This window comes from Mugil cephalus, chromosome 16 (assembly GCF_022458985.1).
Source record: "Mugil cephalus isolate CIBA_MC_2020 chromosome 16, CIBA_Mcephalus_1.1, whole genome shotgun sequence".
NCBI classification, from domain to species: domain Eukaryota; kingdom Metazoa; phylum Chordata; class Actinopteri; order Mugiliformes; family Mugilidae; genus Mugil; species Mugil cephalus.
Window position 1 is genome coordinate 746,793 of NC_061785.1, and position 15,993 is coordinate 762,785.

The window sequence follows — 15,993 nt, forward strand, 5'->3', positions numbered from 1 at the left end:
AACTTCCTGGTGGAGGAGTCTCTGGAGAAAGCGGAGAAAACTTAAATGTGTTGTAGCTTCAGATCCTGTGGTGATTGGTCCACTAGAACCTGATGAAGAAAAAGGTTTAAACTAAACATGCTGCCTTCTTCATCCTCTTCATAAACTCACCAACAGGACTTCTTGTCCTTTAACGCCTCCTCCAGAGATTTTCATCTTCCTCCTCAGACGTCCTCACGTGTCTGAAGGTGACTTCAGATCCTGAACTGTTCTTCTTTCTATTGAACACGTTCTGTCTCCAGAAATATGATCACAGACATATGGTGTCCATATGTTTCCAGCTCTTCAACCAAACGTCTGTGATTTTGTCCTTTGAGAGACGTCCATGAGTTTGAAGAACATCTAGTCGTCATGGAGACCACATGTGATGTGCAGCCCTGTCTGAAAGAGATCTGGATGCATCAAACCCCCAACATGAACCTGATGCAGCTGATTTCTCCAGTCCTTCAGTGGTGGAGCATAACTGGACAATAAACTACATCCTCTCTCATCATGTTTCTCAGTCCATGCGTGGGATCAGGACACTTGTTCGGCTCATTGGATTCATTATTCTTCTTTGTTGAAGGCAGAGAGGATGAAGAGTTCTCTGTCTTCCTCACAGTTACTGGAGCTATTTACATACACCACCAGTCAAGTTTGGACGCAGCTTCTCTGAATCTGTGGGATTTTCATGAAGAACAGCTTCTCCTTGTCCGTCCATTAACACCTACAGACCGTGGTCCTCATCCTTTCTCTGGTCTGTGCGTCTTCTTTCCTCAGCTCTTCAACGTATTCTTTCTAGTCTCAAGTTTCTTACAGTTTCCCCACCGAAACACGTTTTCTTTTCCTCCCTCACCTGGTTCCTGCTTTCTCAGCTACATATATATTTATGTTTCTCTTTTCCAGAGTGGACGGGGCTCGTTCCCCAGCAGCCGCCATCCTCGGGGGTTTGATCCCAGCCTGTTCCATTAACACGGTGTAACATCCCTCTCTCCGCCTGTTAATGCTCGTTGTTAAACCTGCAGACAGAGCAGGAGAAAGAGGGCGAGGCAGCAGAGTGTAGCATGAACCAGCTAACTCTCTAACCCCCTGAACCGGACACATTCGTCCCCCGAGCTCTGCCACCGCAACTCGCAACTCTGGGAAACACACAAGACTGAACTGGTTTCACATGCAACACTTCATTAGTTTGTCACTTTTACATGAAGCTCCCAATAAATCCCACAAAGAGAACAGAAGTAACAGCTCCAGGTCTCCCCAGAGTCCGTGTGAGCCCATTGTTTCCTAGCGAACATAGAAATCTTTAACAGCACCTCTCACATCCACATAGATGGATTTATTCAGCAAAGATGGAGGAACAGTGGATCTGTGTGTTTTTAGCAGATGATGATGATAATGAGGTGGTTGGTCTGTATCATCTCTCTTTGAGAATGAAGTGTCTTCACCTCGCGGCCTCTCAGAGCTCGGTATTTAGGAGAGAACCCTGGTTCTGTCTCGCGGCTCTCATGTATATCGGCTTTCCCGATCAATAGCCCATCAGCACCTTGTAAGGTTGAGCTGCTGCCGGTGGAATTTAACAAACAACTGAAACGGCTGCTGCAGAGAAAACGCTGAGAGTCTCCGTGGTCTCGGAGGCTGCTGCTCTTTCTGTCTTTACTGTTCGTCTGCGTCCAGGCAGAATCTGTAGATCTGAGGACAAATACAGCAGCGGGAGGTGCAGGGGTATTAGTGGGATAGCTTCGCATGAATATTTGAATATTATTATGTTTTTACCTGCAGATGTTGTTGCAGTGTTTGTCAGGGACGACGTGTCAGACGAAGCTTTTGTCTGAGGAGCTTCTTTAATTAGCCGACAACCTCAGAGAGCCACTTGTGGAGCAGTTTATAATCTACAGCAAACTTGTGTTTGACAATCAGACGCTGCTGTCGAACACGGGAGTAAACAGAGCGTTTGTGGGTTTTTAATGAGTGAGGAAAGTGGTGGTGAGCGTGATTTGTTGTGGCAGCTGAAGGGTCGGACATGAAAACAACAAGGCTTCAATATAAATGGACTCAGGTTTGAAAGTCTAATATTTCAACAGCAGAGGAGAGTGTTGCACCGGCTCCGCGGTGCAGGACCGGCTGCAGGCTGTTGATGCAATAATCTTGATCTGTCCGATCATTTATTTAGATGTTTAGTTCTTTATTCTGTCGAGCTGGTTGGAGCTGGAGCTCTGCAAAACACGTTCAAAGCCTGAGGTGAGATATCTGAGAGATGCACCAGACGACTGCAGTCAGGGGTCGAGAACAGGAAGACGGAATACTCACAAAACATGGACTCTGTTCCTGTTGGACTGAAATCTAATCAGATCACACGTCGCATTGCATCAGTTTAATATGATATAAAATACAAGGTCCTGTATATTAGTCCCCCAACCAATCAGAAACTTAAACGGCAGTTCAAACCTCCAGGAAACAATAGTAAGTAAAATAGTTTCCCAGGTTTCTTCTACCTAATGAAGACTTGTATGTGGACCACATCCAGGTCTTTAGAGCGAGTACACAAAGACAGAGAACCGAGAGACATTCAGAAGGTTTATGAGGCCGCTGAGGAAGAAGATGATAAGATTACATGTCCTTAACATCGTAGCGTAACTGCCTCAGTCATATCAGAGTGTTTTTTTATAGCACTTTTACAGTATGATCTGTATTTGTATTAATATTGTAACAGTAAGTCAAAAAATGACTTCATTGGTAATTATGATAATAAGCTCACAATGTTATAGTGACCTCTTCATCATCCAAACCTGGTATTTAACTGTGTGTGTTAAATGTCCATATGTTTTATATGTTATGTAGTAGATGGTTACAGAACGAATCAATATATTGTTCCATTTTACCCAGTGTTCTCCATTAAATCAGTCATAAACTATGAAGAAAAAAGATGATGAGAGGCAACAAACACTGAATCAGTCCCAGATAAAGCGTTAAAGGACCAAACATTTCCTTCCTGCCTCAGGCCTGTGATGGTCACAGAGCAGGTTTTCATTTAAAGTTCTGATCATCAGCTGGTGTTTCATGTCCGTCACTCAGGAGAAACAAGGAGGATTTAATTCAACAACAGATAAATGTGATCTGAGGATGTTTGAGGTGTAGAAGGTTGAGGTCGTGCTTTAGATTGAGACACAAAAAAATGAATCATTGCCTTAATCAGACTCTAACAGGAGAACTTAAGTGCATGTAAACACGTTACTCCGATTAAAATCAGAGTTCTCTTTATCTGATTGAGACGCCCAGATAATGTGATTGAATCGGATTTTTCAATCAGATAATACGTGTGTTCATGCTCCACAACCACCGCGCTGGTGTGTGACCCCGGAGCAAAAACGTCCAAGAAGCCGATCATAGAAGAAGAAAAAGAGAAAAGGAGCCGCTAGAAGAACCGTCTGAGGGACAGCGCGGATCTTACCTGCACCAGAAGTAGCGCAGTCAGAAAGTCGAGTTTTGAGCAAAGCTCGATTAAGCTCTGCATGTAAACGCACTGACTGGCTGGGTCAGGACAGGCTAGGACCGGCCTATCCTCCACATCCAGCTCTTCCTTCAAAAGCCACCGTGAAAATGTCTTTCTAAGATGATCTGCAACCAAATCCACATCCTCTGCTCCACATCCTCCTTCCTCCACGTGGCTTCAACAGCAAATATCAGAACGTGACCGGAGAAAGTTACAGTGACAGAAGCTCCACAGCCGAGAGACGGACGAGACATGAAAGGAAAGAAGAGGCTGTTGAAAATAACTTCATAAGATTAATGGGAAAATATTAAAATATAAATGAGTGATTTTGATAAAGGGACGGCTTTGTTGGCCATTTTGTACGTGATGTTTTGCATCATGTACAAAAAAACATTTAAATCTACTAATTACTACTTGTCCTGAGAGTCCTGGGCCTCGCGTACATACAGGTATAAGATGGTCACTTCGTTTGGATGCTCATGGTCCAGATGATCTAAACATGTTGCATCTTCCTCAGAATTCACACATGTAGAAGAAATGATCTCTGAAATGACCAGATCATTGGGAGAATATAAAAGAGGACGACTGTCCTCAGGTAAAAGCAGCTTCTCCTAGGGAAGTTAGTCTCATCAGATTTAAAGAGACGTCCTCCAGGTTTTACCTTCTCCTGACAATAACAACAGCTCTCATTAACTCATGTTTACGTTTCTGTTTCTTCCTGGACTCTGATTGGCTCGTCCTGTACGACTCTCTTTGGCCTCCACATGGAGCTGAGAATTCAGAAAGACTCCACGTGTTATTTCACATTTCCTACATTTTTCCGCTGTGTGTTTTTGGAGCGAGGCGTTAACAGTTGGTCCTCATTTAGTTTGTATCTTGTAACTCGATACTCGCTCACGCCGTCGGTGGACGCCGCCGTGCCAAGGAGAGCAGCGGCGCCAACGGAGACGAGGAAACAGAAGCCTGCTGGCAAACCTGCAGCCGGGATTAAGAATCCAAATGTTTCATGAAGGCGTCGAGCAGTTTTCTGAAGCCTGGAGGACGCACACGCACAAACCAAGGAGTAACGCTGTTTGTTTTTAAAAACTCAGAAGGCCGTCTTTAATATTTGACGCCTCTAAATCCATAAAAGTTCTCACTAAAACTTTTCAAGCTGTCAGCCCTCATGAAAATCCAAATAAGTTAAACCAGAGACGTATCCGCCTGACTCATAAAATAAAAGCTAGAGGAATATGTGGAGCCGAGGCTGCTGTGAATAATGAAGTTAATACATCCAGCCACTTCTCACATGGTGAAGAAATATATTTTCATTTTCTCGTTCTCTGTACTTGGTTCAAAGCTGCTCTGTCCTCGTCTCTAGCTCGGGACGAGACGGGAATAAAACTAATAACCGACAGTCTGGGAGGGAATGAAGCAAAGAGAATGACAGGACGGGACGTCAGGGATGGAGGGATGAAGTGTTGAAGGTCTGAGTCTGTTCATTGTTCAGAAGGTTAAGTGATGTCTACCAGAAAAGGTAAGTACTCATGTCTAGTGTGTTAGACTTTACTCAGATCAGGGACAGCTCCATCTCACATTTACATCATCTCACTGCATCCACCATCATCCATCTAACCATCCCTCCTCTCATCTCCATCATCCATCCATCCATCCATCCTCATCCATCCATCCATCCATCCCTCTATCCCCTCCATCCATCCCTCCATCCATCCTCCATCCATCCCTCCATCCATCCATCCCTCAATCCATCCCTCCCTCCCTCCATCTATCCATCCATCCATCCATCCATCCCTCCATCCATCCATCCATCCATCCCTCTATCCCCCCCTCCATCCATCCCTCTATCCCTCCCTCCATCCATCCCTCCATCAGGACTGAGTCAGACTGAGTGTGAAGTTAAAACCTCCCTGTGACGTTAGACCTGAAGCCACTGATGCAGCTTTTCTTCTGAATGAATGTGAATTAGCTTAGCATCCTTTATTGTCCCGTGCTGCGTATTTGCATGTGAAAGCCGTGGTTGTGATTTCCCTCAGGACTCGGACTCAGACGTTCTCACCTGCCGCTGCAGCAAAGCACAGCTGTTCCTAATAACTAGCGGTGGCTGCTTTGTTCAGGTGTCGCAGGAAGCCATGACAACGGTTTCTAGCGGAGACGTTTAAAGGGGGCTGGTTAGTGTTTTCCATGCAGGTGAAACTCCTCCAGGGAGGAGGCTTAATGGACTCTGGCTCAGCTGCTGCTGCTGTGACGAGTGAAAGAATCAAAGTGTCTGGAAATAAACTCTGCAGCCTTTTAACACGCTGTCTGCATCATAGCATCAGCATCACGTTTCCAATTATTCTCTTCATGATGAATGTTTCTGGAACTCACCTGTTTAAATCAGAGTGGTGGAGAATTAAGGGGCGTGGCCTCTTGATTGACAGGTGGCTAGCTGTCTTTAGCCTCTTTGGCTTTAGATGAATGATGTGGGAGTCAGGAGGAGTCAGGCAGACATGAGCTTCTGGACCAGGATGGATGAGGCCTTTATCTTTTTATCTCCTGCAGGATAAACTCTGTGTGTGTCTGTAGATCTTTATGGGAACGTGTGCAGCAGCTTGACTCCAGCCTCCTCCACATGTGTTCAGACCAGATGTTCCTCTTCATCTCGTCCTGGTGTCATTTAGAACCATTCCTCTTCCCTGTGTACAGTTCAGATGGTTGGATGATCATGTCTTCACATGGAGTCAGGAGGAAGAAAACGCTCATAAATCAACACAAACACACAACAGCATCAGACTCACACCATCACCATGAAAACATGTCCTGATGTTTCTGCTGTTGTGGAGCTTTGACTGTAAATGAAGTGCTGGATTAAACTGATGCTCAACATTAAAACACAAACTCACAGCTGTGATCCAAAAAGCAAACACAGCTGTGTACACCAGTGGTTCAGCCACCTGACCTGAGGCAAACAAACCTTCAGCTCCGACGCTGTAATGATGCACAGTGGTGGTCTGGGACCTGCGTGACCTCCTTCCTTTGGTTAATGTGAACACACTGTGAGTCCTGGTCCATTAAAGAGAATTAGATTTAGGTGAAATACCTCCTGGTGTTTCTTCTCTTCTCATCAGAGAACTTTGTTTGGTTCCTCTGAGGACTGAAGCTTCAGGGTTCAGGTCAAATCAGAGCTTTGTCTCTAAAATAAAGGAGAACTTAATGTGTGAGAAACCATCCTGGAGACACACATCTATCACAATGAGAGACTGAGTGAAAACAAATGCTGAAGCAGAATCACAAGCTGTTATTAACTGTGTGTGTGTTTGTGTGTCTGCAGGCGGTGGAGACCAACCTGGCGTCCAAAGACAGTCACTGGGTGTTTGTGAACGAGGTAAGACATGTTGCACACGTCCTTCACTTCTCTCACTTCTCCTCAGCCCTGTATCACATCATAAATGTCCGTTTACACCTTCGAACGTGTAGCTGTCCTGCCTAGTATATACAGCTTCCTACCACAAACATTCACTGAACAACTGTCGCTACTTTCACATTTCTGCTTAAATATCCAAACATTAGCACATCAGTGCAGCGGCTAACGGCTAGCGGCTAACGTTAATAGGTTTGGATAATCTGACATGACAACAAGTGAATAAAACTTTGACTTTAACAATCACTTATTTATTCTCTGATACTAGAAGAGGAACAGTTGGACCCAAGTTCCAGTTCCTAGCGCCGCTATTTATTTATCAGAATGACCTCATGAGGAGTTCACTCATTTTTCACTAATTTTCGACCCATTTAATGATGAACCCTCTGAGATACTTTTGTTTTATGAGGCATTTTGTAGTTGAAAATAAAAGTGTCTGAATTTACCAGATGTTGTTGTACTTCAATGTATTTTGAGTCGACCTTTTTCAGCCGTTTCACCATCACAGTAAATAATAATGTCATTACATCCACCCACTGGTCGTTTTTAGACACTCATCCATCCTTTTCTTTTAGCTCTACCTGGAAACTTTCATGAACCAGTAAATCTTTGTATATCGTCACATGATGAACCACATTTGGTGATTATGGGAGAAGAGTTCATGTGTTCATGTAAAACTTTTAGGATCTAGTTCTCGTTTTAGTCATTAACTTCCCACAGTGAGAAGTGGTTTTCTAGTTTTCTAACAGTGGAGGAGGAGAATGATCCTGGAAGATGTTTCATTCATGGCTGTTTTCACACATTTATTCAGACCTATATTTTCATGTTGTCCGTTCCCAGCTGTAACCTTGTAAAGCTACTGAACCGTCCGGTTTCCTGCTACGTGTCCTGGCTGCAGCTCGTGATCATCGCTGCTCTGGTTGTGTCTCCTCATTTGGAACGATGGTTTAAAACACATGGAGAAGAAGATGCTGCAGCTCTGCTTATATTTATTTCTTTGGCATCTTCAAGTTTTTTTTTTTTTGGGGGGGTTGTTTTGTGCCAGCCAGGTTAAAATGCCTGAACTCTTCAGTCTGGAACAGATGGAAATGAGATTCAGTTCAATTCAACATTATTGTCATTGTGCAGAGTACAGGAACAGAGCCAGTGAGATTACATTAGCCTCTAACCAGAAATGCAAACAGGGTTTCATTTACAGAAAGTGTGTTCTTGTACAGTATCTACGCCTGTCACAGTGTGACATTCACAGAGCGGGGTGGATTACAGTTTAGATACAGTATGTGCTCTGGACAGTGGAACAGGTTGTATGTTATTAACAGATTATGAACCGTGTGTACGATGCTGAGCTGAGCAAACTAACATATGTTCGATTAGTTCGTCTTCCTCCTCAGACGTCTGGTGCTGGATTAGAGGCTCTGGTGAAGCCTTCCAGGTGGTAGAGGAGAGGACAACGTGGTCAGAGTGGGACACATCGTCCTATTTGATTCAAGGTTCCAGTCCTTCAGTATCTTTTTTGATGCTCTGCATGAAGCGAAAGAAATGATGTGATGAGGACCAGGTGACGACCTGTGGACAGGGCCTGTACCTGAAATCCTCAGTACTTTAGTTGGTGTTGAGGGTCAAGCAGTCGAATGTGACCAGACCTTCCATCGTGAAGATTAGAAGCGTTTTCAGTATCAGAGAAGTCTCAGCTCACACAGGTTCACCCTGAAGTTGCTGCATCTGCAGAATTTTCTACATTTTTGGATAAAAATGACTAAAAACATTTCAAGTGCTGAAAGTAGATGAAGAGAAACAGTAACATGCATGAGTTTGTTCAGGATAATGAGCCAATGTTCCATATCTGAGGGAGTCCTTGTGTCTAGCGTTGATCGTGTTGTTGAGTCCTTGTGTCCAGTGTGTGAGTCCTTCAGAATAAATGTTCCTGTAACAGCTGATCAGGGTCTAATCTGATCCCAGATCAGAACCAGCTGAGTTGTGAGATGTTGGTGGTTTCCTCTCATCAGCTGATGCTCCAATATTTCTACTGGATGAAGGTCAGGACTTTGACTTCCTAAACATTCATCTGGGTCTTCTGGAGAACCACTAGTGTTCTTGGGCTCCTTGTCTTCCTCCATGACCCAGTTTCTCTTCACATTCAGCTCATGGACTCATGTCCTGACATTTTCTTTCAGAGTTCACTGGTAGAATTCACAGTTCATTGGTCCATCAATGATGAGCAGATGCAGCAGAACAGGCCCAAACCAGGACATTAGCGCCCCCATGTGTCATGGAGGGATGAGGTTCTGATGCTGGAATGCAGTGTTGGTTCATCTCTGAACATTTGGGACCAAACACCGGGTCTGGGTCCAACTTTCCTCCTCTAACCTCAGAAACCAACATCTCCAGACTTAGATTTTTGTCTTTGAAATGATCTCGTCTATCTGATCCAGACGTGGTCTCGACCAGTTTTACCAGAAGACAAGACTCAGCCTCATCCAGGATGAGACGTCGTCCACTGAAGACTGAACACAGAAACCTTCTCTTGCTTCGTCTCTTTCCTCCCTGCTCAGTTACAGCTTCTCTAATCCACCTCAGCTCTTCATCATTTAACTAATTATACTCTCCCGTTTTAATTAACCAAAACACTGAAACCATGTTCAGAATCCCCAAAGTCTCTTTATGATCAAATACGAGTGAGTGTGTGTTTGAAATGTGGATGCAGTAAAACGTCTTGTACTCGCTGAAAGCATCTTTTAAAATATTTAAATCATTCACAGTGGTTCTCTGCTTATCTCCTCAGTGTTGATTTATTTAATGGTAAATGGCTGCGTTTATGGAGCACTTAGAGCGCAGCCACGTCACAGTCGTCTACATCTCTGCATAAAAATGACACAAAACATCAGCGGATTTTCACACTGAAAGACGACAGAGAATTTCCTGAACTTTACTTAAAATAACCTTTAACATGTAAATGGAAATCATCAGGAAACTGAAAACCCTGCAGGACTGAAGACTCATATTCCAATGAACAACTATTATAGCAAATAATTAACTTCTGCTGTGAAGAACACAAAAAGAACTCAAATAATTAAGTCAATTAAACAATTAATCAGTCAACAGAAAATTAGCAGACAGATGTTTTGATGATTGATGAACCAGAATTAATTTGATTTGTTTTGTCACATTATTAAATTAAGTTGAACAAGCAAAGAAAAACTTGATAAACTGCAGCAGAGATAAACTCACACAGAAAACAAAAGCTTTTAGTTTGGTTTTAACTAAAAATTACTTTTAGCTCCTCCTAGCCTCCCAGCTAACAGTGACCCCTCCCAGCCTCCCTGCTAACAGTAACCCCTCCTAGCCTCCCAGCTAACAGTAGCTCCTCCTAACCTCCCTGCTAACAGTAACCCCTCCTAGCCTCCCTGCTAACAGTAGCTCCTCCTAGCCTCCCTGCTAACAGTAACCCCTCCTAGCCTCCCAGCTAACAGTAGCTCCTCCTAGCCTCCCTGCTAACAGTAACCCCTCCTAGCCTCCCTGCTAACAGTAACCCCTCCTAGCCTCCCAGCTAACAGTAACTCTCCCTAGCCTCCCAGCTAACAGTAGCAATGGTGCATTCAGGTGCAACATTTTGCAGAGTTTGTCTTCATTATCCCTGACCACTCACTGATTGGACAACGTTGAAGCAGGAAGTGAGTTTCTAGTTTCCTGCTGCTCTGTTGGGCGTCGCCTTGTTGTCAGATCTCAGCTTTTAACGATACAGTACTTGGTGAAATAAAAATGAAAAGCGAAACAGAGAGACTATGTGGGACATTCAGGACTGACTGTGTCTGCGCTGACGCCTGTTTCCAGGCAGGTGTGGTGTTTGCAGTGAGACTCAAACAGGGCGGCAGCAGAGAACACGCTGTCAACGGGAGAAGGGAAGTGTCCTTTTCACCCTGCGTCTGCTGGGAACACAAACAACCTGACAACAGCAGCGCCGCCAATTAAAAAGACCTGAAGAGAGAGGGAGAAGAAAGGAGACGGGGCAAACAGAGCTGTGGACAGAGGTCATGTAATGAGAGCGAGGGGTGAAGAGCGATGAGGACAGTAATTAACCGGAGGCCACGAGGCCGGGTCGATCCCAGAGACAGACGTGAAATGTCCGTCAGCTCCGAGAAACCAGAGGAGAGAAGGAGGAGGTTTACTGGTTCACAACTCACCAGACAGACTGGTGAAACATCCCACTGTCCTGCCTCCACCAGCTTTAATGTCACCGACCAGCCTGACATTTATGCTACGTTTAGGAGAAACTTTAAAAGGAATCCACCTGGATTCTCTCGTTGGAGTCACACAGAGGAGGGAGGAGCTAGACAGTTAAAATGAAAGGATCAGATGTGTATACAGAGTTCCAGGAGTTCATACTGTACATACATTGAGTTAATGCAGTATTGAGTTTCAGCTCTAGATGATGGCAGAGAGTTCATGTTTTTATCAGGAAGGACGATAGAGGTTGTGTTGCTGTTAAACTGGATCATATTAAAAGTGTTTCTGTTATTTAGCCCATCCCGCTGAATGTCAAAATATTAGGAACGTGCGTCATGTTGGTTTAGAAGAAGAGGACATGAGTTGTGTCTGCACAATACCTCAACGATAAGACTTCAAGGACCAGGTTTCTTTTAGAACCGTAGAAGCTTCCTGGAGATCCGGAGGTGGAACGTCTGAAGTCCAGGTTCCTTGTTCACAGCGTAGAACCAGGTTCCTTTCCTAAAAACATTCATTTGAATGTCACTGTGGTTCTTTATGAGAAGTCAGGAGAGCACTAAACTCAAAATGTCACGGCCGTGCAAGCACCAACTGTTGAGATATTTCACTTTTGTTTTAGTTGAAAAGGTCAGCAACAAAAGAGAGAGAAGGAAAGTGTGAAGGAGGAGCGATCAGTCCTCCGCTCTGAAGAACCATTTAAATAAAGCTGTAAAATGTTCCCACCTTTCCCTCAGCAGGAAATAATACATCTTCACACACACACGTCTGGTTTCCTGTCTCCGTCATTTGCATCGTATGTATGGAACAAAACCTGATTAACTGCGGCCGCCATCAGAAAACAATGAGAACTGTAACTGACGGAGGAGCTTCTCTTTCAGATGGAAATGAGACTGAACCAGGTTCAACTCCTGCAGGTGTTAAAGAGCTAAAAATGAGAGTGAACAATAATAATAATGATGATATTCAAAGTTCATTTCAGCTCATTTAATAAAACACAAAGAGTTAAACGCTGAGGCTGCACCTGGTCTCTGCTTCGGAAAGATTTATTAACTTTTAAAGGTTACATTAAGAATATCATTCATATTGTTCTAGATTAATGTTTACTTTATTGAGGCAACTCATAACTTCTACGTACACATTAAATTAGAATAAAATCAGCTCCATGAGCTCCCGACCTTCATGATGTCACTTAATTAACAGTAAATTTAAAAGATTAAAATGTCATCTTAAAATATGCAATATATCATAATTGGTGGCAGATCCACCAATTATGATATTTATTTATTCATTTAGATTTTTAAGGTCTTATAAGAATTACAAAAAAAAAATCAATATTTTCAATTTTATTTCATGGGTCCAGCTTCATGGAGCTAATGATACTTTACACTTTGTGTGTACTGCTAATTAGCATGCTAACAGGCTAGGCTAGGTGGAGGTAGCTGCCAGCACGGTGCAGGTTCCAGGCGTCCGGTCTGATCCGGTCTGATCCGGTCGGATCCGGCCTCGTTGCCTCTGAGTAATCTGCAGTGAAGTGCAGCATAGAGCGTCTCAGCCTGGATCTCATCCTTCTTCACGGCTCCATTAGCTGCTTCTGGAAGCTTCATCACACTCGACGCCGCGTCTCAGAAAATAACTGCCCTCCAAACATCTCATCCCGCTCAGCCTCTGAGCTCCTGAACGCACCTCATTACCACCTCCTCTAATGTCTCCTCCAGCTCGGATCCGTCCTGTGAGATGAGTGACTTGGTTTGAATCCCCTCAGGCAGTAGAAGAAGTAAAAGGCTTAAATGAATGATGTTAATGATGTTAAAGGGCAGATTAATAACCAGGGAAATGTTTTGAAGCAGAAAACTCATCGACAAATCGGTTGGTTCAGCTTCGTTTGCGTTGCATCATGTTTTATAAAGCCTGCAGATATCTGCTAGAGGAAAAGAAGAAGTCATGTCAGAGAACGTAGAGCTGAGGACATGATGTATGGACGTGGACGCTTCTTAACCGTGGACACAGGCCAGAGACACCTGTGTCTATAACAGGCTGAATGTCTGATTTATTCTGTTTCCTGAACACCTCTGAAGGTGAGAGGCGTCTAATTAAAGCCCTGCCTCTTTGTTTGACCCCCACTCGTTGGACCCGGGGACAGAGTGAAGCCAGAGTCTGATCTGACGCCTCGGCTTTAATTAAAGGACCTGGAAGCTGTGTTTTGACTTTAAAGCCTGCGGCTCCACAGAATGACACGTCTTCAAAACACTGCAAACAAATGAGTACGAGCTGCGACTCTGTTTACAAGTCCAGTTTTAATTGGATGAAGGGAAATTAAACGGAGAAACACAACAAAGTGGACGTCTGTGATAGAGAAGGAGTCGGCTCCGTCATTAAGTCCACCGTTATGAAACATTATTATTCATAGATTCTTCTCTTATTCCAGATAGATGGAGGCTATCTATAATTACACCTCTAAAAATAATTGGCTCTCTCTTGGTCGCAGTAATTAAACAAGTGTACAGGAAGCTTTTTAATGCTCTGTGTGGATCCTCCTCTGACACCGTCATTTGTTTCTCAATGTAAGAAGTCGCTGTCGCTCATTAACACAGTAAATGAAATAAAGTGGATTCAGTTGATGGAGAACACAAACACCTCCCAGCACATCTGCTCCAGTCAGCCTCAGAGAGCTCTCCCTGGTCCAGGTCCAGGTCCAGGTCCAGGTCCAGGTCCAGGTCCAGGTCCAGGTCTAGGTCCAGGTCCAGGTCCAGGACCAGGTCCGGGTCCAGGTCTATAACTCCTCCTTCTCCTTCACCCCTGCAGGAGATCAGCGACTCTGAGATCGTGGAGCTCACCAACGGTGCACTGGGGCGCATGACGGTGATCCGGCAGATCTTCCCCATGTGGAAGGACAGCAACAGCCGGTGCATGAGGCAGAACCACCGCATCTCCTCTTTACTGTGTGACCCACAGGAAGGATACCTGCAGAACCTGGAGGTAAGACCACCAGCCCCCACCCACCCACTACCACCACCCTGAACCCGATGTCCTGTAAAAATAAATACGTTTGCTTTCCAGAATCCTTGGAACTTTCAATACGACTTATATTTCCATCAGATAAGAGATGAGATGAGATCAGACTTTATTTATCCCTGTGGGGACATTAACGTAGTTACAGTGGAAAATACAGAAAACAGAAAAGGTGACGAGAAAAACAATATATGACAGTAAATATGTTCAGTCTTCACAGGGAACTCATCATCCTCTAATGTCCCTGAGTTTAATCCAGATCAATGGATCTCTCATATCTGGTTCTGGTCTCATATCTGGTTCTGGTCTCATATCTGGGTCCTGGCCTCATATCTGGTTCTGGTCTCATATCTGGTTCTGGTCTCATATCTGGTTCCTGGTCTCATATCTGGTTTGGTCCTGGTCCTCTATATCTGGTCTGGTCTCATATCTGGTCGTCTCATGTTCATACGTTCCTGGTCCTTAAACTAATGTAAACATGTATTTGGCACATTAGAACATCAGAGCTGATTCAGACACTTCAGAAACATTAGGACACTTGTTCTTCTTCATGGTTCCTGATAAACCAGTTCAGAGGGGGACCTTGTAGACCACATTAGACCCTGATTAGACCTGACAATGTTTCCTTGATCTTCTCTGATTGGCTCAATGAAAACCACATGACCATAAACCTCACTGATAGATGAAGTTACCAGATATGGTTCCATGGAGGGTTAAAGGCACAAAGAATATTAACGCTTCCATTGTCACATTACTGCCCCCTGCAGGATAAATGACCCATAAACGTATCTCCAGTGTCGTGTGTCTTAATGAACTTGCAGACTTTCTTTTGACTTAACTTTTTGTGTTTCCCTGCTGAGAGGAAGTTTAATCGGGTCTGTGTCGTCCCTCCAGCTCCACGGCTCCTCGTCTCCTTCCATCTTCACCGTCTTGGTCCTGACTGATATTTGTTGGTTCTGATTAATTAACTGGCTCCACACCAGCGTTCTCTTTACTTATAAAGCATCATTATTCCTGAGCTCAGGATTCAGTTCATTCAGAACCACTGATGCCCCTGAAATGAATAAACGCTCCTTTTTTTAAACCACTCGTCCTCGTCCATGTCTCTTCTGGAGGACGTAAAGACCTTCAGCAAAGGACAACAAACACAACACAAACTTCACATCTCATTCACAGAGCAGACCCTCAAAGACGAACCCAAAACTTCAGAGAAGAAGGAACGACAATTTAGAAACTCTGGGACACTAATTATTAAATCGAGGGTACAAATGATTAAATGAAGGTAAAAGAGAAATATAATGAGAGGCTAATTAACGGCTAGCTGACAGGAGTGGCTAATTTAAATTCTTCACCTTTATTCTGTAGAAGTTTATAGCTCCAAACACCATCTGCTTTTTCCTCGACCCAAACTTTAAATCCTCCGTGGTGCAGCACTCAGGGACCAATCACAGCGTCACTGAAGGACGGAGACACAGCTAGTCCTGACTCTGTTCACTCTGCTCACGGTTCCTGGTGTGTGGACGCTTCATCACAGGGACCATAAAGAACACGAAGAACATAAAGAACACGAAAAACATAACGAACATAAAGAACACAAAGAACACAAAGAACATAAAGAACACGAAGAACATAACGAACATAACGAACATAAAGAACACAAAGAACACAAAGAACATAAAGAACATAATGAACATAAAGAACACAAAGAACACAAAGAACATAAAGAACATAATGAACATAATGAACATAAAGAACACAAAGAACATAAAGAACATAAGGAGCATAACGAACATAAAGAACACGAAGAACATAAAGAACATAATGAACACGAAGAACTTAAAGAACAACAGCC

The 15,993-nt window shown here is 43.9% G+C and overlaps 1 protein-coding gene across 3 annotated transcripts in view; it reads left to right on the forward strand.

Moving 5' to 3' along the window:
• The window catches only part of grid1b (glutamate receptor, ionotropic, delta 1b), a 319,180-nt gene that overhangs the window by 261,737 nt on the left and 41,450 nt on the right, over positions 1–15,993 (forward strand). For all 3 annotated transcript variants that reach the window (XM_047609007.1, XM_047609008.1, XM_047609009.1), the window contains exons 5-6: positions 6,819–6,872; positions 13,935–14,108. In XM_047609007.1, coding sequence (XP_047464963.1) covers positions 6,819–6,872; positions 13,935–14,108 — 228 coding nt within the window. The remainder of the gene's footprint in view (positions 1–6,818; positions 6,873–13,934; positions 14,109–15,993) is intronic.